Source organism: Lipophrys pholis (assembly GCF_963383615.2).
Source record: "Lipophrys pholis genome assembly, chromosome: 17".
NCBI classification, from domain to species: Eukaryota; Metazoa; Chordata; class Actinopteri; order Blenniiformes; family Blenniidae; genus Lipophrys; species Lipophrys pholis.
Genome location: NC_137643.1, coordinates 23,439,003 through 23,458,255, shown reverse-complemented (window position 1 = coordinate 23,458,255; position 19,253 = coordinate 23,439,003). Strand labels below are relative to the sequence as shown.

General features: G+C 49.2%; 2 protein-coding genes across 3 annotated transcripts in view; one reads left to right on the top strand and one right to left on the bottom strand.

Annotated features, from left to right (window-relative positions):
- col14a1b (collagen, type XIV, alpha 1b) overlaps positions 1-19,253 on the top strand; it is an 80,671-nt gene that overhangs the window by 54,229 nt on the left and 7,189 nt on the right. Inside the window, 21 exon segments of the mRNA XM_080484456.1 lie at positions 775-924; positions 1,022-1,096; positions 1,291-1,430; positions 1,789-1,912; positions 2,785-2,928; positions 3,006-3,170; positions 5,562-5,600; positions 5,684-5,822; positions 5,904-6,046; positions 6,931-7,040; positions 8,193-8,351; positions 8,474-8,551; positions 9,083-9,169; positions 9,459-9,512; positions 17,066-17,161; positions 17,261-17,314; positions 17,471-17,524; positions 17,890-17,943; positions 18,201-18,272; positions 18,647-18,682; positions 19,117-19,183. Coding sequence (XP_080340582.1) covers positions 775-924; positions 1,022-1,096; positions 1,291-1,430; positions 1,789-1,912; positions 2,785-2,928; positions 3,006-3,170; positions 5,562-5,600; positions 5,684-5,822; positions 5,904-6,046; positions 6,931-7,040; positions 8,193-8,351; positions 8,474-8,551; positions 9,083-9,169; positions 9,459-9,512; positions 17,066-17,161; positions 17,261-17,314; positions 17,471-17,524; positions 17,890-17,943; positions 18,201-18,272; positions 18,647-18,682; positions 19,117-19,183 — 2,040 coding nt within the window.
- On the bottom strand, positions 11,052-15,292 carry LOC308122577 (CD209 antigen-like protein A). 2 transcript variants are annotated; one of them, XM_080484457.1, is made up of 6 exons: positions 15,103-15,292; positions 14,798-14,896; positions 14,353-14,442; positions 12,993-13,138; positions 12,593-12,702; positions 11,052-12,532 (listed from the first exon to the last, which is right to left on the bottom strand). In XM_080484457.1, exons 1-6 carry the CDS (start codon positions 15,188-15,190, stop codon positions 12,382-12,384), a joined length of 684 nt encoding a protein of 227 aa, XP_080340583.1. In that variant the 5' UTR covers positions 15,191-15,292; the 3' UTR covers positions 11,052-12,381. The 2 variants fall into 2 exon arrangements, with proteins under 2 accessions (XP_080340583.1, XP_080340584.1); XM_080484458.1 differs by having other exon boundaries at positions 12,993-13,135; positions 14,798-14,937; positions 15,103-15,279.

Below are 19,253 nucleotides of genomic sequence, written 5' to 3'. Positions count from 1 at the left end.
CACACATACCGCCACACACACCTCCACACTCACCGCCACACACACCTCCACACTCACCGCCACACACACTGCCACACACACCTCCACACACACCGCCACACATACCGCCACACACACCTCCACACACACCTCCACACACACCGCCACACATACCGCCACACACACCGCCACACACACCGCCACACACACCTCCACACTCACCGCCACACACACCGCCACACACACCTCCACACACACCGCCACACATACCGCCACACACACCTCCACACTCACTGCCACACACACCTCCACACACACCTTCACACACACCGCCACACACACCTCCACACACACCGCCACACACACCTCCACACACACCTCCACACACACCTCCACACACACACCGCCACACATACCGCCACACACACCTCCACACTCACCGCCACACACACCGCCACACACACCTCCACACACACCGCCACACATACCGCCACACACACCTCCACACTCACTGCCACACACACCTCCACACACACCGCCACACACACCTTCACACACACCGCCACACACACCTCCACACACACCGCCACACACACCTCCACACACACCTCCACACACACCTCCACACACACACCGCCACACATACCGCCACACACACCTCCACACTCACCGCCACACACACCGCCACACACACCTCCACACACAGGTGTACTGTGTACAAAAAATGGCACCTGTAACACAAGGAAGTAAAATGAAAGTGTGTGTGTGTGCGCGTGCGTGTGTGCGTGTGTGTAGGCAGTCACAGACAGGAGACCAAGCTCAGTGGAGGAACCAGCAGACTTTGTTTCAACAACCTGAAACCCGACTCGCAGTATAAAGTCAGCGTGTTCACTGAACTGCAGGACGGAACGGAGGGACCGGCTGTCAGCACCACGGAGAGGACAGGTGAGAACGCACACATACACACTGCATCGTTGTGTATTTTTGTGTGTGTATGATTCATCTACCTGAGGTTTCTGTGTGTGTGTTCCCTCCTCTTCAGTACCAGCCCCCACTCCGGCGCCGACCAGGCCCCCCACCACCACACCGCTGCCCACCATCCCCCCAGCCAAAGAAGGTGAGGGTTAGCATTAGCGTCACCAGAAGCGTGGTCTCCAGTGTCGAGCTGATTGCTACAATCTCACTAAGCGGCTGTTTCAACTGAAGCTCCGGGTGTTTGAATAGAAAAAGTCCCTGTTTCTACTGTAAAGAAACAATAACGGAGTCAGAAACTTGACCTTTGACCTTTCCTCACATTTCCTCCTCTTCCAGTCTGTAAGGCTGCTAAAGCCGACCTGGTCTTCCTGGTTGACGGTTCCTGGAGCATCGGCGACGACAACTTCCTGAAGATCATCCGCTTCCTGTACAGCACGGCCGGTGCCCTGGACCGGATCGGACCCGACGGCACACAGGTACCAACCAGGTTCCTTGTCCACAAGAACCAAACTAGAGACCAGTGGTCTGAGAAGTTTCCTGGTCCACAAAAACCAAACCAGAGACCATTGGTCCGAGACACAGGTCCCACTGTGGTCAAGATGTCTGACGAGTTCAGCCAGTTTGGTGCTTCGTGTGTTTGTAGAAATTTATGTATGTTATGTAGTCTGCTCTGACCCGGGACACCACCTCCTGGTTCACAGTGGAACTGCAAGACCAGTGAGTGCATAGATGAAACATTAACACATTTCATAGACATGTGGAAATTCTCCCGCCATTCAGGAGGTCAACGGTCTTCGTCAACGAGTGTTAATTAAAGTGTTTGTTCTCCGGCAGGTCGCCATCGCGCAGTTCAGTGACGACACTCGCACAGAGTTCAAGCTCAACTCCTACGACGACAAAGAGCGACTGCTGGACGCCATCAACAAGATCGCCTACAAGGGGGGCAACACCAAGACAGGTGGGTGGGGTGGACAACGAGACGGGTGAAGAGGGCGCCAGGACTAAATTTTTTCATGAGAGTATCATTGGTTCCTGAGCAGCAGGAAGCTACAAACAGAATTGAATCTCCGGAGTCTTTCTGCAGTCGTGATTCTGGTTCCACCAAAAACCTCGACATCGTCTGTGGAACCTGGAGAAACAGGTCATCTTCGTCTCCAGGCCTAAAGCTAACGGATAGCATTCCGTTTATCGTTTGTTAGTGTTCATATCCCGTTGGCATTAATGCTAGCGTTAGCTAACTGGACAGCTGGATTCATTCTGAGGCTCCGTCTCCATGGCGACGATTTCAAGTGAACGCTGAACCTTGATAGTGCCTGTTTACACCTCAGGGGCACTCGGCCCCACTCGAAACAACAAATTCTGAAAACACCAGGGCGCCGTTGCCGTGGAGACGGTAGAGACATTGTCGTCGCCATGGAGACTGTAGAAACGTTGTCGTGCAAAACGACCCTGAGGCAGCTGAGATATTTTCAGCTTGTGTCTTTGCACGGAGCTCATTTATTCTGCTGCAGACGGAGAAAACACCTGGTCACACTGTTCTTTGGTTTTAGTGTAGAAAGGAGAAAGAAGTCAACTGTGATGAATTCCATTTACCAAAGGTATCTGGAACCTTTCAACCAGAACTTGTTAGGAGACAGTGAGTTTACACCTTAGTGCAGCTATTGACACAGATCAGTGATGGTTCCTGGTACTTGAAAGTTCTTATGATGGTTCCTGGTACGTTTTCAAAGTTCTTATGATGGTTCCTGGTGCTTTATGAAAGTAGTGGAATGGTTCCTGGTACTTGGTCCTGCAGTCAGAACACAGTTTGAGATCTTCTGTGTTTTCCAGGTGGAGCCATCAAACACGTGAAGGAGAGCATCTTCACGGTGGAGGGCGGAGTCAGGAAGGGGATTCCCAATGTCCTGGTTGTCCTCACTGACGGCCGGTCGCAGGACGATGTCAACAAAGTGTCCAAAGAGATGCAAATTGAAGGTTGGACTGCAGAGACATGAAGGTGTTAAATAAAGAAAAGAAGAATGATTCTGACGAGGTCTTGCATCTGATTCCAGGTTACATCGTGTTTGCCATCGGCTTTGCTGACGCTGACTACGGCGAGCTGGTGAGCATCGCCAGTAAACCCAGCGACCGACACGTCTTCTTCGTCGACGACCTCGACGCCTTCAAGAAGATCGAAGAGAAGCTGGTGATGTTTGTTTGCGAGGCCGCCACTGCTAGTAAGTACCTGGAACTTCTCTGCCTGTAACGTCTCCACGGGCTGCATTACATTTACAGTTACTACTCGCTTACACATAATAGCTGCTTCTAGCTTTCAGAATGAAGAGACAAACCACTACAATTTAGGTTAGGAGTAGCTCCACCAACTGGGATTAGGATTAGCTCCACACTATCTCCGGAGCTGAGACTAGGATTAGCTCTGCACTGCTCAGAGCTGAGATTAAGATTATCTCCACACTGTGTCTAGAGCTGAGATTAGGATTAGCGCCACACTGTGTATAGAGTTGAGATGAGGATTAGGTCCACACTGTGTATAAAAATGAAATTAGGGTTAGCTCCACCAGAAGAGATTGGGAATAGCTCTGCACTGTGTCTGGAGCTGAGATTGGGATTTGCACCACCATTTGGGATTAGGATTAGTTCCACACTTTCTCGAGCTGAGATTAGGATTAGCTCCACCAGGTGAGATTAGGAATAGCTCCGCACTGTGTCTGGAGTTGACTTTATGATTAGCTCCACACTGTATATAAAACTGAGATTAGGATTAGCTCTACCAGCTAAGATTAGGATTAGCTCCACAGATAGGGCTTTTCCACCAAATAAACCAGGTTGTAGTTCAGGGCCGGTGCCAGGGCCAGTTCTTAAATGAGCACCACCAAAGAACCGGTTCTTTTTCCACCGTTAACGGAGCCAAGTGAGAGCCACGTCATTGCGTCACTCCAAAACGTGATACGTCACTGATTTCAACAAATTCGCACTGACAGCGCTCATACAGGTACCAGGAGACGGACTGTATTCATCGGTTTAGTCCGGGTCGCTCCATCTAGTCTGACCTGAACCTCTGATGCACCAAAGAGCCAGAAAACTTTACGTGTCTTCGTATCTCTATTGTTGTTTTTTCACGTCCGTCTTGCTTTAGTCCGGAGCCCCGGAGTGGACATAGAGGGGAAATAAATAACGCGTGTATGAGTTTGGGGCTTATTTTTAACATTTCCGCATTACATAGTGAATTTTTGCTGCTCTCACTTTATTTCTGGGTGTGTCTGAATCAAATGCTTCAACATCGGAGAAGAATGGAGGTGTAGAATGATAGAACGAAGCTGTTTCCAATGGCAACCTACGTAAACACACTGATTAAAATTCTCTTTCACATGAAGCTGTTAAATGGCTCATTTTATACCTATAAAATCCAGCTTTCATTTACAGTAGGATGTAGTTTGTTTTTTAGTTGCTGATGAACCAAAAGTATTCATTATAAAGAAGTTCTGTAGGTTAGAAAATAATATCGGAGCGTCTCGTAGCGGAGCGGAGCGCCCCCTGCAGCCTCACACTGCCTTGCTCAGCGGCTGCAGCTCCTCAGCCGGCGGTCAGAACGTGAAACAAGACCTGGACGTGATGTTAGTTATAATAATGTCACCATGAAAAGTGTGAAAAATAAATGACAATGGAAAACTGCTTCTAAATTATAGCCGACGTAGCTGACTGACAGGAGGAGCTCTGCAGAGGACAGAGGAGCTCTGCAGCACTTTCGAGAGCTGCAGCTCCGCGAACGCGGATTAAATAATCCCGGTACTTCCTATATTAACTTCAGGGAGCGACTTATTATATCGTTCCCACGCATTATTTTTTATTTTTTTCTCTATAACCACTCTGGGGTCCGTGTTCATTGTAGTTTTCATAAAGCCGGTGCAGCCTCGCATTTGCCTTGTAGGTAGCGATAACTCCGCCCCCAGCTGATGATGCGTCGGGCCCCAGTCTGGCTCCTCTCTGGCCCAGCAACGAAGTGGGGCCAGCGTAGCAGCAGTTTAGCCCCTGTTTGGCTTTGGCAGTGGAAAGACAAAGAACTGGTGCTAAGTCTGGCCCTGGCTCCGAACTAGCACCTGGTTCTTTCTGGTAGAAAAGCCCCCAGTGTGTCCAGAGCTGAGACTAGGATTATCACCAACAACTGAAATTAGGATTACCTTCACATTGTCTAAAACTGAGATTAGCCTTAACTCCACCGGCTGAGATTACGATTAGCACTACACTGTGTCTAGTGATGAGAATAAGATTAGCTCCACCAGATGAGATTATGATCAGCTCTACAATGTGTATAGAGCTGAGATTAGGACTAGCTCCAGCCAGCTGAGATTAAGATTAGCTGTACATTGTGTATATAGCTGAGATTAGGATTAGCTCCACCAGTTGAGATAGGATTAGCTCCACACTGTGTCTTAAAGTGAGATTAGGACTAGTCCGACTGTCAATCTGCCTGAAAGTCTGATCGTCACTCAACTGTCGGCCGGGCTGTCAGTTGACAGTCGTTCCGACTGTTCCACGTAGGATCTTCTTACTAAAAGGTTTCTAGGTTTTCCAGAGTTTCTAATGAAAGTTGTTCTGCTGTTTTCTAGCTTGTCCCTTGGTCCCGATGAGTGGAAGCTCCACTCCAGGTACGTTCACCACTTCACTCCTCAGCTGATGGTTCTTGATGGTTCCTGACCTGACGGTTCCCGATGGATCTCTGGGTTCTCAGGTTTCCGGATGATGGAGCTGTTCGGGCTGGTGGAGAACCAGTATAGCAGCGTTTCCGGTGTGTCTATGGTCCCTGGAACCTTCAACGCATTCCCGTGTTTCCACCTGCACAGCAACGCTCTGCTGGCTCAGCCCACCAGGTAGGGCTGGACGCTCCACCACCGTCAGGTTGTCTTACCTGGCATCCGACGTGACGGCGTCCTCTGTGGCTGTTTGTTCAGGTTCCTCCACCCGGAGGGGCTTCCCTCCGACTACAGCGTGACGCTGCTGTTCAGGCTGCTGCCCGACACGCCTGAGGAGCCGTTCGCCCTGTGGGAGATCCTCAACCAGAAGAACGAGCCGCTGGTGGGAGTCATTCTGGACAGTGAGTTGCTGCTTCAGTCCGGAATCACCCAGTCAATAAAGTTCAAATGGAGGCTGGTCGCTCGATCGCAGGTCAGCGGTTCGATTCCCATCTGGACCTGACCGCACTGCTGAAGCGCGAGCTGCTGTCAGTGGAGGTTGAACACCTTGCATGGCAACCACCAATCTCATCGTGTTTAAGGAATGTTTTGTATAACTTTGTGTTCATGCTGTGAACTGGGAAGTTTCCCAGTCGGTAAAAAGGTGAATGCTGTCGGCCTTCGTCCTGAATACTGAGCTTCAGCATTAGAACAAACTGTTGTAACACTCTGATATCACAATGTTCCATGTCCCTGCGTGAGCTCGGGTGGTTCAGTTGTTGTCTCGTCATTGAAATGTTGCAGGTTCAAAACCCTATCTTCCTCTGAGCACGTGTTGAAGTGTTTTTAGCAAGACTGAACGTCGGGCCTGTGAAAGCCACAGTCAGCGGTTTATAGAGTTTACCCCTTCGATACATTCACTATTCTGCTCTACGCTACTCTATACCACCCTATTACCCTTACTCCACTTTACACTACTATAGGTTACACTACTCTACTCTACTCTACTCTACTCTACTCTACAGAGATTCTCCTGTACATGTTTCACTTCTCAGTGGTTTGGTTTCAATGTGTCCACGAGCGTCAGTCACTATGAGGTTGGACCTGAAGGCGCCACCTTGTGGTGTCGAATGGTTCTGTTAGAAAATCTGCTGACGTCGGTTGACACACAAGCAGAACTTGGAGTGAGGTGACGCGGCACTGTGGTTTGGAATGAGCGGAAAGGCGACCCGTACCTTCGGTAACAATCAGATTGTTTGTTAGTAGAGAATCAATTTCTGCTACATTGTTTCTCTGTTCTGTCCAGACGGAGGGAAAACGTTGACCTTCTTCAACAACGACTATAAAGGAGAGTTTCAGACTGTGACCTTCGAAGGGCCGGAGATCAAGAAGCTCTTCTACGGAAACTTCCATAAGGTCAGTTGCTCTGCTATGTGACGTCACGCAGAGATTCACAGTGAATCACCGTGTTGGACACAGGAGTTGTCACGTTTCCATGACGACCGAAGCTGGACGATACAGGAAGCCTCATGTTTCCATGATGACGGAGCCTGGTGACATCACGTTTCCGTGACGACTGGGTATGATATGTGGAGTGCGGTGTTTCCATGACAGCAAAGCCTGACGACACCATGTTTCCATGACGACTGACTGTGATACGGGAAGCGTGGTGTTTCCTGTCCACACAGAATCTGGTTTGAGACGCTTGTTGCAGCGTGTTGACGTACAGACAGAAAGGCTCCTCGTGCTTCCACCCTAAAGACGACTGACCCCAATGTTCCGCTGCACCACATGACAAGTCTGTAATCTGGACTGACCTTGTGAGGAGACTGAGCAGTAAAAGTGATTCACACCTAAAAATAAGAAGCTGTTTCTGTCCTGCCCCGTTCCACAAGCTGTAAAAGCTCTAAAACTGTTTCTGTCCAGTAAAACAGCAATGTGGAGGTTTCTGCTCCGTCCGGAACCACGGCAGGAAGTTACACCTCCAGTTTCCAGCTGCTGCTCTCCAGTACATGCGGGTCAATGTTTTACATTTTCAGCCCAGACTTAGAAACACGAACACTTTAATTTGCACTTTGGACAAATGAGGAATAGAAATATATTTACACTGACTAAAAAAAAACCTCTTGAGTGCTTCCTGTGTGTGTGTGTGTGTGTGTGTGTGTGTGTGTGTGTGTGTGTGTGTGTGTGTGTGTGTGTGTGTGTGTGTGTGTGTGTGTGTGTGTGTGTAAATAGCAGCGTCACTTTAGTCTCAGTAACATTGTGATGGTGGAAAAGACTGAGGAGAGAAACAACCAGTTGGAGGTGGAGGTTGGAGGTGGAAGTCGGCTACAGGTGGAGGCAGGCGCAGTACAGACAAACACCTGAAGGGGGCGACTCTCCACCAAGAGAGGGAGGAGAGAAAGGATGAAAAACAAAAACAAACAAAGAGGAGTCCTTGGTCTTCAATGAGTCTGTGTTTCGTCCCCCATGAGGTCCTGGAGATCCTGAACAGTGTCTCAGTCCTCCATGGTGACGGTGTTTCATGACAGCGTGTTGGTTGACCCGTTGATTGTGTTCCTCACGCAGCTCCACATCGCCATCAGTAAGACCAACGCCAGAATCCTGGTGGACTGCAAGATGGTGGCCGAGAAAAAGATCAACGCCGCCGGAAACATCACGACAGACGGAGTGGAGGTCCTGGGACGGATGGTCCGGTCCCGAGACAACAAGGACAACTCTGCTCCCGTCAGTACACACACACACACACACACACACACACACACACACACACACACACACACACACACACACACACACACACACACACACACACACACACACAGTGTTGATGACTCTGTTCCTCACAGTTCCAGCTCCAGCTCTTCGACATCGTCTGCAGCACTTCCTGGGCCGACCGAGATAAATGCTGTGAACTTCCCGGTCTGGTGAGTTTGTTCTTCTACAAGCTTCTTTACCTCCTGGCTGTTCAGCTCAACACGCCGGCAGCTCGGCGGAGACGCTCAGTAGACGTCTGCTGTCTGAAACACTCCCAAGGCCTTTGATCAGCTGAACATCAGAGTTCGCTGTGAAGCTCACGGAGGCGAGTCGTTAGTCATGTGACCTGCTGATTTATGAGATTTAAGTCGACCAGTTCATCTTCTTCTGTCTTCTGATCAATATTATTGACACGTATTGACTCTCTACTTAACTTTGAGGCAACTCTTACAAAAACAGAAGCTTATTATTAGTTAACAGTTAACGACCTGCAACAGTATTATCAATCATTCATCCAACATTCAGCCATCCATTATCCATCTCTCATCATTACATCCATCATCTATTCATTCTGTCCTTCAGCATCTCCTTGTACTTTCAGAAACTTGCTTCCTGAAAATCTGCCTAAAAACCTCAGAGAAACATTGTGAAGCTCTCTGTGTTCATGCTGTGTCCTCATGTTGTTTGTTGTTGTCTATCAGAGGAAGGAGGTGGACTGTCCCGCTCTGCCCAAAGCCTGCACCTGCACCCAGGACAGTAAAGGACCTCCAGGACCAGCTGGAACTCCAGTGAGCGCGCGCGCACACACACACACACACACACACACACACACACACACACACACACACACACACACACACACACACACACACACACACACACAGTAATAATGATGTTCCATCAGCCTGATTGATCTAATCGTGTGTGTGTGTGTGTGTGTGTGTGTGTGTGTGTGTGTGTGTGTGTGTGTGTGTGTGTGTGTGTGTGTGTGTGTGTGTGTGTGTGTGTGTGTGTGTGTGTGTGTGTGTGTGTGTGTGTGTGTGTGTGTGTGTGTGTGTGTGTGTGCGTGTGTGACAGGGGGGTCCAGGAATCAGAGGCTCCCGAGGCGATCGTGGAGAACCCGGTCCCGTGGTGAGTGGTTCTCCTTTCTGTTCTGAGGTCACAGTCGAGATCACAGAGGTCGTCCCGCTTGTTGTTACTCTTCACTTTGGGTTTTCTTCACTTGCTGCTCGGGATTCGAACACTTCCACTGTGGCGTGCAGGTTCTGGGTCTTTCCGGAACTTTGTAGGACCGTGACAAACAATCTGGATCCTCATTGTTCTAGAATTTGCTACATCGGTTCTTGAGCTGTCGCGTTGTAAAGTGTTGGTGTATCAGAAGACTCTTCCATGTACGAGAATGTTCACTCACTGTAGAACAAGCGCTGGAACTCAATTTCTCCATGAGGGTCACGTTCTAGAGCTTTGATATAAAGACAACTGATTGTAGAACCTTCACTCATTCTGGAAATCTGACAAAAGCTGGAGCTTTACAAATTCTACAATTCTTCACAATTTTAAAAGTCTGATATGTTGTGGACCTTTCACACATGTCCGCCTTCAGAAGCTTCCTGAAGGTTCTAGATCAGGGGTCGGCAACCCAAGGCTCGGGAGCCGCATGCGGCTCTTTGGTCCCTCTGCTGCGGCTCCTTGAGCCTCGATCCCACTGCAGCTCATCCCGGAAGGGGGGAGCCGGTCGGTACGGTACGGTAAGGCAAAGCGCACCGGAACCAACTGTGATCCACGGTCCCACTACAGACAGTGCGGTGAAATGTAGACGGGGTTGTGAACAACGCGGGGATGTAAAGTCATTACGCAACAATAGTGGTGCGAAGAACGTAGAAGTTGCAACCGCAGCTCACTACAGCTGCAGCTCTACGGTCATCCGAAGCCGTGAGCTTCCTGTATCGGTGAGACGGCGGAAAACGTTCTCACTCCGGGCTGCAGCGTCCATCTCCCGCTAGATCTCCTCCTCTCCTGTTACTGAGAGGAGCGTCTGAACCTCGTCAGTAGACCGCGGTGCTGTGGAGCGCCGACGTTTCAATAAACCCAGTCAACTAAACAACCAGTGTGTGCAAAGCGCCGTATGTGAACAATAACGGGAGTGTTTACGACAGATGAGATATTTTAATATTGTCGACTTGTTGAGAGAGACGATGCTCACTACCAATGAACAGACGTGTAGAAGAACGATGCTTCATGCTCACAGCCACAGAGAGCGGCAGTTATTCACTTAACGCTAAATAATAGTGAATTACACAACTAAATGACACTGAAAGCCACACCACTCACACTCATGGTTCTAATAACCCCGATCTCCAATTTATAGCGACGGTGGGGGGGTTTTGTGCGACTCCCAGTGTGTTATGTTTCTGTGAGAAATGTGTCCAAATGGCTCTTTGAGTGTTGAAGGTGACTCCTGTTTGAGAAGGTTCTCGACACGCAGTTCTTCCTGTGTGAACTCCGAAGAAGAACTGTCTGAGGTTCCAAGTTCCAGAGTCTGTAACGGACTCGTGGTTTGGAGATTCTGAAGCGCTAATGTCCAACTGCTGGTTTCCTCTAAGATGTGTAAAAGACGGTGAAGAGTTGATGATGATGTGATGCTACAATCAAATCCTCACAACACCTTCTAACAAACAACAAACAAAATGAGTTTATTATAGAAAACAAGGAAAAGTCTTTGTTTGGTTATTATATACAATACAATGCTAAAAAAAAGCTAACGGTGAGCCAGAGAGAGCAAGAGAGAGAGCTAATGCTAAAGCTTACGGTGAGCTCGGTGAGCCAGAGAGAGAGCTAATGCTAAAGCTAACGGTGAGCTCGGTGAGCCAGCGAGAGAGCTAATGCTAGAGCTAACGGTGAGCTCGGTGAGCCAGAGAGAGAGCTAATGCTAAAGCTAACGGTGAGCTCGGTGAGCCAGAGAGAGAGCTAATGCTAAAGCTAACGGTGAGCTCGGTGAGCCAGAGAGAGAGCTAATGCTAGAGCTAATGGTTTGCTCGGTGAGCCAGAGAGAGAGCTAATGCTAAAGCTAACGGTGAGCTCGGTGAGCCAGAGAGAGAGCTAATGCTAGAGCTAATGGTTTGCTCGGTGAGCCAGAGAGAGAGCTAATGCTAATCGGGACTCGACAGGTGAACATTGGATCATTATGTTGTTTACTATAACAGAAAGACGCTTACTTCTGTTTCTCTTTCGGAACAACAGTGTTCTTTCCCCTCTCGGACTCAACGGCTCCTTTTCTTAAAGGAAACTAAAAAGCTTTTTGATGGAGTCGTTTCTTGAACAGGTCTGTGTAGCGGTGGGTTGGTTGATGGTTGTGTAGAGGTTGGTTGATGGTTGTGTAGAGGTGGGATGGTTGATGGTTGTGTAGAGGTGGGATGGTTGATGGTTGTGTAGCGGTGGGTTGATGGTTGTGTAGAGGTTGGTTGATGGTTGTGTAGAGGTTGGTTGATGGTTGTGTAGAGGTGGGATGGTTGATGGTTGTGTAGCGGTGGGTTGGTTGATGGTTGTGTAGAGGTTGGTTGATGGTTGTGTAGAGGTGGGATGGTTGATGGTTGTGTAGAGGTGGGATGGTTGATGGTTGTGTAGAGGTGGGTTGGTTGATGGTTGTGTAGAGGTGGGATGGTTGATGGTTGTGCAGAGGTGGGTTGGTTGATGGTTGTGTAGAGGTGCGTTGGTTGATGGTTGTGTAGCGGTGGGTTGGTTGATGGTTGTGTAGAGGTGGGTTGGTTGATGGTTGTGTAGAGGTGGGTTGGTTGATGGTTGTGTAGAGGTGGGTTGGTTGATGGTTGTGTAGCGGTGGTTTGGTTGGTGGTTGTGTAGCGGTGGGTTGGTTGGTGGTCATGCCGGCATTGTGGATCCATGAAGGAGTTTCAGGTTTAATATGTAAAACACTCGGCTGTTCAGAGTTTCGATTCTCCATCCAAGTCCTGAAAGTAGAACTAATTCTTGAAGCTGACTTCTCTCACACGTCCGACTTCACAACACCAGAACTCTGCATCTCACAGATGGCGCTCAGTTCGGTGCTGAAGAAGGTTTTCCTCCACAGGCCCTGGTCGTCACAGCAGGCTGCATGTGTCAGGGGAAAGACCTGGGGCTCTTCAGCCGTCCAAAACCTGATAGACAGAACCTGTCAGATACTCCTCATCCACTGTTTCACTTTCATACTAACTCACGTTTGTGTCGTCGCTGATCCGTCCACCCAAGTCCACGTGTTGTTGTATCGGTGCTTGTTCCTCAGGCCGATCCAGGACCATCCGGTCCCGCTCAGCTGCCAGACCAGGTTCTGCTCAACAAAGAGCTTTGGTCAGATCTTTATTAGCGCTGTAGAAACAAGCATCAACACTTCCAGGACTTGGTCCTGGTTTACTGACGAACCATCTGCACCTTCAGGTGAACACACTTCATGGTCGTATTTTTTCGGACAATCTTTTTTGGCTCAGTCGACCCACAGAAACCCAAGAGCTTATGAGCAGAACAAACACACCAACGAAGAAGAATGAATCTTCAGCTGCGTCTGTGTTCTGAACCAGACGGGCGGAGGGAGGGACAGATTGACGGACAGATGGACCTCACCTGCTCCTGCTGGCTGTGGACAACCACCAGATCTGCTCCTCGCTCTCGACAACGTTTCCTTGCCTCCGACCAGCTGAGACTCTTGTTCACCTTCAAGTAACAGCTGCACCCCAAACCACTCCACCCAGCAGGACACTGCCGCCCTGCTTCAGGGTCAAACAGGGTCACCAGAACAGCATTATCCAGTAAACAATAAGTAAATTCCAGTTTTATTGTTGGAAAAGGATTTAAGGCTTTTGCTCTTGATTCTTCTAGAAAAGCTGCAAACACCTGAGTCCCTTTATCGTCTGTCTCATCATCCATCTCCTCTGAGCTGAAGTGACCCACCCACACTGACACTGACACACCGACACCCACACTGACACATTAACACTGACACACCGACACTGACACTGACACATTAACACTGACACATTGACACTGACACTGACACATTAACACTGACACATTGACACTCACACTGACACATTAACACTGACACATTAACACTGACACTGACACACCGACACTGACACTGACACATTGACACTGACACATTAACACTGACACTGACACACCGACACTGACACTGACACATTAACACTGACACATTGACACTGACACTGACACATTAACACTGACACTGACACACCGACACTGACACTGACACATTGACACTGACACTGACACATTAACACTGACACTGACACACCGACACTGACACTGACACATTAACACTGACACACCGACACTGACACATTAACACTGACCCACCCACACTGACACTGACACATTAACACTGACACATTGAGACTGACACACCCACACTGACACACTGACACATTAACACTGACACACCGACACTGACACATTAACACTGACCCACCCACACTGACACTGACACATTAACACTGACACATTGAGACTGACACACCCACACTGACACACCGACACTGACACATTAACACTGACCCACCCACACTGACACTGACACATTAACACTGACACATTGACACTGACACACCCACACTGACACTGACACACCGACACTGACACTGACACATTAACACTGACACACTGACACTGACACATCAACACTGACACATTGACACCGACACATTAACACTGACACACCGACACTGACACATTAACACTGACCCACCCACACTGACACTGACACATTAACACTGACACACTGACACTGACACATCAACACTGACACATTGACACTGACACTGACACATTGACACCGACACTGACACATTAACACTGACACACCAACACTGACACTCCAACACTGATGCTGGCACACCAACACTCCGACACTGACATTGGATTATTCCACAGCACTAAAAGCAGGGCAGCAGGAAGCGGCTCTGACCGGTCAACGAGTCCTGAAGCTGATTGAAACGGAAGTTCAGATCTTCGTTTTCCTTCTGAAACCAATTTTTCTCCAAAGTGACAAAAACACCTGGTGAGACGAGAGAAACGAACCAATCAGTGAGGTTGTTTAAACTCTGCAGGAACTTCACACATTTATTGTTAGCATGCTACATCTACACTGCTACCTCCAGATATCTGGCTAACACATGCTAATGCTACATGCTAATGCTGCATGCTAATGCTACTGAGCGACGGAGATTGTTCAGGATGGGGGTTCAGACTAGTTGTGGTTCAGTGATGAGGGTTTTCTGAACAACTCGTCCTGCTTGTGGAGCCGTGTGTGTGTGTGTGTGTGTGTGTGTGTGTGTGTGTGTGTGTGTGTGTGTGTGTGTGTGTGTGTGTGTGTGTGTGTGTGTGTGTGTGTGTGTGTGTGTGTGTCTTACTGTATGTAGTAACCATGGCGACCCCCGCCAGCAGCAGGAGGACGAGCGCTCCCATACACAGCAAGCTTTTCCTGGTTCCTCCTACGTCATGGAGAGTTCCTGCAGGTTCATGTCACTCAGTCACGCCATCACTCAGGAACCTTTAGTCGAACGTTTTCACTTAAAGACACAAAACTTTCAGAATATTTTGAGTCCGTTTCCACGACAACGGAGCTTGGAGCCACTGAGAATTAAACTTTTTGAAAACGCTCCGTCTCCGTGGAAACTGGGAAAGCTGGTGACCACGCCCCCTAACGCTGACTGACCTCGCCGTGGCGGTGGATCCACGTCGCCGACGGTCTGGTAGATGTCCACCTCCTTCTCCTCCCGGCCCGAGTAAAACACGTTGGACATATTGGTGAATGAAGCAGCTGCACGACGATGTCAGCGCGCCACTGTCAGCATGCCACCTCTGCTGCCGCTCAGGGCAGGTCTCGAGTACCTCCTCTCTTACACAGGAAGTGAAAGTGTTACAACCAAACTGTTGTTTTCACAAACACAGGAAGTTTGTAGTGTTCACCTCGTGTGCGTGTGTGTGTGTGTGTGTGTGTGTGTGTGTGTGTGTGTGTGTGTGTGTGTGTGTGTGTGTGTGTGTGTGCGTGCGTGCGTGCGTGCGTGCGTGCGTGCGTGCGTGTGTGAGACAAGGAAGCATTAAACAGCTAACAAGTGTGTTCGTGTGAACATGTGACCTTGGATCTGCTCTGTGATTGGACGCTCGTACATTTGCGGTTTTTGGATTTGATCAACGTGGTTGCCATGGAAACAGCAGGTCGAGGTGCTGAACCAGGGCTGTTGGACCAGATGATCAGTTTGAGTGATCAGGGACCTCATTTCTAAAACATTGTGTAGGATTCCTACTAAAAATGTCCGTGCGCCTAAAAGCTGAAAATGGCGTGCGCCCCCAAAAATTGGGATCGGTAAAACCATGTGTACGCACATCTGCACGCACTTTCCTTTTATAGATCCCAGTCCACCTGGAAGGTTGTGCAGCTCATGTCCCTCCTCAACACGCCCACTTTCTACCATAAATGGTCAATGAAAAGTGCCTCGTCAATATTTTTGCATCTCAATCAGCGTGTTGATCGCCGGCATTTGATGCTAAATCCTGACAGAAAAGACGAAGAAAAGAAAAGGAATTTTACGGAGAGAGGAATAGTCATAAAGAGGTGGAGGTCAGGAAAATGAGATTATTTGGTGTTACAGTAGTGGAATCGCGAATAAAAGAAACCGCTGGAAATAGTGCGAGAGTCTCAGAGAGATCAGTGACTGGAGAGGTGGAGAAGAAGAATCTGATGTGAAGGTGGAGGTCAGAGGAGAGTGACATCATGGAGGAGAGTGACATCATGGGGCGCAGCACCAGAGCTCACTGCTGGACACCAAAACAGCCCCATAGTTGTGACGCCAGCGTGTGTCAGAGTGTCGGAGAGGGAAGGAGACATTCAGGTGGAGACACAGCAGAGCGATAAAGTTTTATCTGTTACTTCAATAGTTTTATTAAATAATATGAATTCAGTATTTGAACAGGGACTGTAAAAAGGCTCAGTGGACTTTGTGTTTTATCCTCAGTCACTGGAGAGGTGGAGGTGGAGGGTGGAGGAGGAGGTCGTCTGCCTCCACCACCGCTGCACTCCACAGCAGAGCGTCCAGAGCGCACGGCAGTACAGCGCCTCCACACTGCAGCTTTACTCCCGGCTGTCACTGCACTATTTATGTGTTTTACTCTGAAATTAGACTGATTGTTACTCACTTTGTCATAATTAATAATCAATCGGTTCTATCCAGCACTCTGGATCACTTGAAGATGGAAGTTTGACATATGAACATGGAGCTGCTGATTCAGTAGTAACGTTCCACTAAAGAAACATCTATCCCACTGCAGCTCGGCTGTTTATGATTATGTGGATCTAAAGTCTGATATTTGAAGATATTAAACATTTGAGCTTAATCTGGCTTCAATTCTCCACCTCACAATAAGCGCTGCAGGTTCCCGTCTCCAAAATGTGCGCCAGGTTCAAAGTTTGCGTACCGGTACGCACATTCTCCTGCAAAGTTTATTTTTTTAGATCACAAACTCTGCGTGGGAAGTGACGTACGTATCTTTCAGGACCTGTTTTGTGCTTCAGTAACCTTTATAAATGAGGCTCCTGACCTTGAATGCCCCCCCCCCCCCCCCATCCCCCCCCCACCACCACCTCGACTGACCGGGTTCTTTTTCTGGTTCTGGTTCAGGGTCCAACAGGTCCAGTTGGTGACAGTGGAGTGCCGGGTCCTCAAGGACCGACGGGACCGCAGGGGCCCAGCGGACGCTCCATCATTGGACTGCCGGTACCACACACACACACACACACACACACACACACACACACACACACACACACACAAAGATGGACTCTGGTTCTGGTTCTGACATATGGTTCCCTGCAGGGCGGTCCTGGAGAACGAGGGCAGAAAGGAGAAGTTGGACAACAAGGAGCTCAGGTGAGAAGATCAACACCTCTGTGGTGATACAACAGGAAGTCATGGTGATGGAGAAATGTGATGGAGATGATGATGATGATGGTGATGATGATGATGATGATGATGATGATGATGATGGGCCTCGGGCTCTGAGCTGCAATGATTTGTGTGTTTCAGGGAGTTCTTGGTCGAGCCGGGGCAACGGGGAGAGAAGGACCTCCAGGACAGAGAGTGAGTACTCTTCCTGTTACTCTAAGGAATACACTTACTTTTACTCCAAGGATTACACTTACTCTGCAGATTGCAGTTACTGGTACTATAAAGATTACAGTTAGTACTGCCTCTACAGACAGCTGCTGATGCCACGAACACTTCATAAGACATGTTACGTTGCTTCATTACATGGCGTGACGTTAGATCACATGATTACATGACGTTAGATCACATGATTACATGACGTTAGATCACATGATTACATGACGTCACATGACATGATCTTGTCTTTCAGAGCTCATCCGTCTTGAGGTTTAAACATTTCTCCATGTTGTTGTGTTGCGTTGGTACGTGATCCCACTCTCTTTTGTTTCCCTTCACAGGGACTTCCAGGTAAAGACGGCCCTGCAGGCAGGCAGGGGCCTCCAGGAACTATCGTGAGTATTTGATGTTGATCTTAAGGAACTCAGTCCACACTGGAAGCAGCATTAGCATTAGCTTCTGTACACAGTAGCTGGGATTAACATTAGCATGCTCTTTCTAAGAGCTGTCTGCATGGTTGTAGATTATCCAGATTATAGAGCATCTTCCTCCTCTAGCTAATGTCGCTCTGATGCTAATGCTAACTTATCGAACAGTAACAAAGGGATTTAATCTCAGTCTCGTGACTCTGACTCGTGTCTTCCATCTCCAGGGGAGCCCGGGAGCCCCCGGAGCCCCAGGAAACACCGGCTCTCCAGGCAAACAAGGAGAACTGGGCCCCCCGGTAAGTCTCCCATACACACAAACACACAGCCAATGATTCCGAGAGTGTGTCGTCGCCCCCCCCCCTCCCGAGATCTCGGAAGGGCTGGCAGCTTTGTCTGCCCCTTAGTGGTCCCGGAAGGGATGGCAGTCCTCCCTGGGGATCATGAGGTGGACTGCAGTGCTCCCCTGGTGATCCTGGCAGGGACTGCGGTGCTCCCTTGTGGTCCTAAGGTGGACTGTAGTGCCCCCTAGTGTTCTCGGGAGGGACGGCAGCTCTGTCTGCCCGCCGGTGGTCCCTGAAGGGACAGCAGTGCCCCCTGGTGGTACTGGGGGGGGGGGGGGGGGGGGTGGCAGCTGCTGAACCAGACTGATGGGTCTCTCATTGTGTTTCAGGGTGTTACTGGAGGTAAAGGAGAGAGAGGAGAACGGGTGAGTCACTTCATATGAAGTAGAAGGTTCAGACATGACGAGATTTTAAAGAGGAACGGAGCTGCTTGTTACTGGAGCGACGGGCACCGACAGTGCTAATGCTAATCCTAAAATTAGCAGGACAGCAGCTTTGCTCTTCCAGGTCAAGTAATAAGTAACAGCCTCATGAGTTGTCGCATCATAACATCTCGGGCTAATGCTAAAGCTAACCGTCCGTGCGATAAAGAGACACAATGATGAGCTCATCATTGCCTGTTAGCTAACAGGCTTCACACCAGACGTCACGCAGGAAACAGAACCAGGTCAAACCTTTGAAACAACTGAGTTAAACTGTGTGTGTGTGTGTGTGTGTGTGTGTGTGTGTGTGTGTGTGTGTGTGTGTGTGTGTGTGTGTGTGTGTGTGTGTGTGTGTGTGTGTGTGTGTGTGTGTTCAGGGAGATCTTCAGTCCACGGCGTCGGTCCAGGCCATCGCCCGTCAGGTCTGTGAGCAGCTAATCCAGAGTGAGTGAATTAAACAGTTTTCACCACCGGGCGGTGTGACTCAGGGTTCTGTATGAAGACCACAACTGTT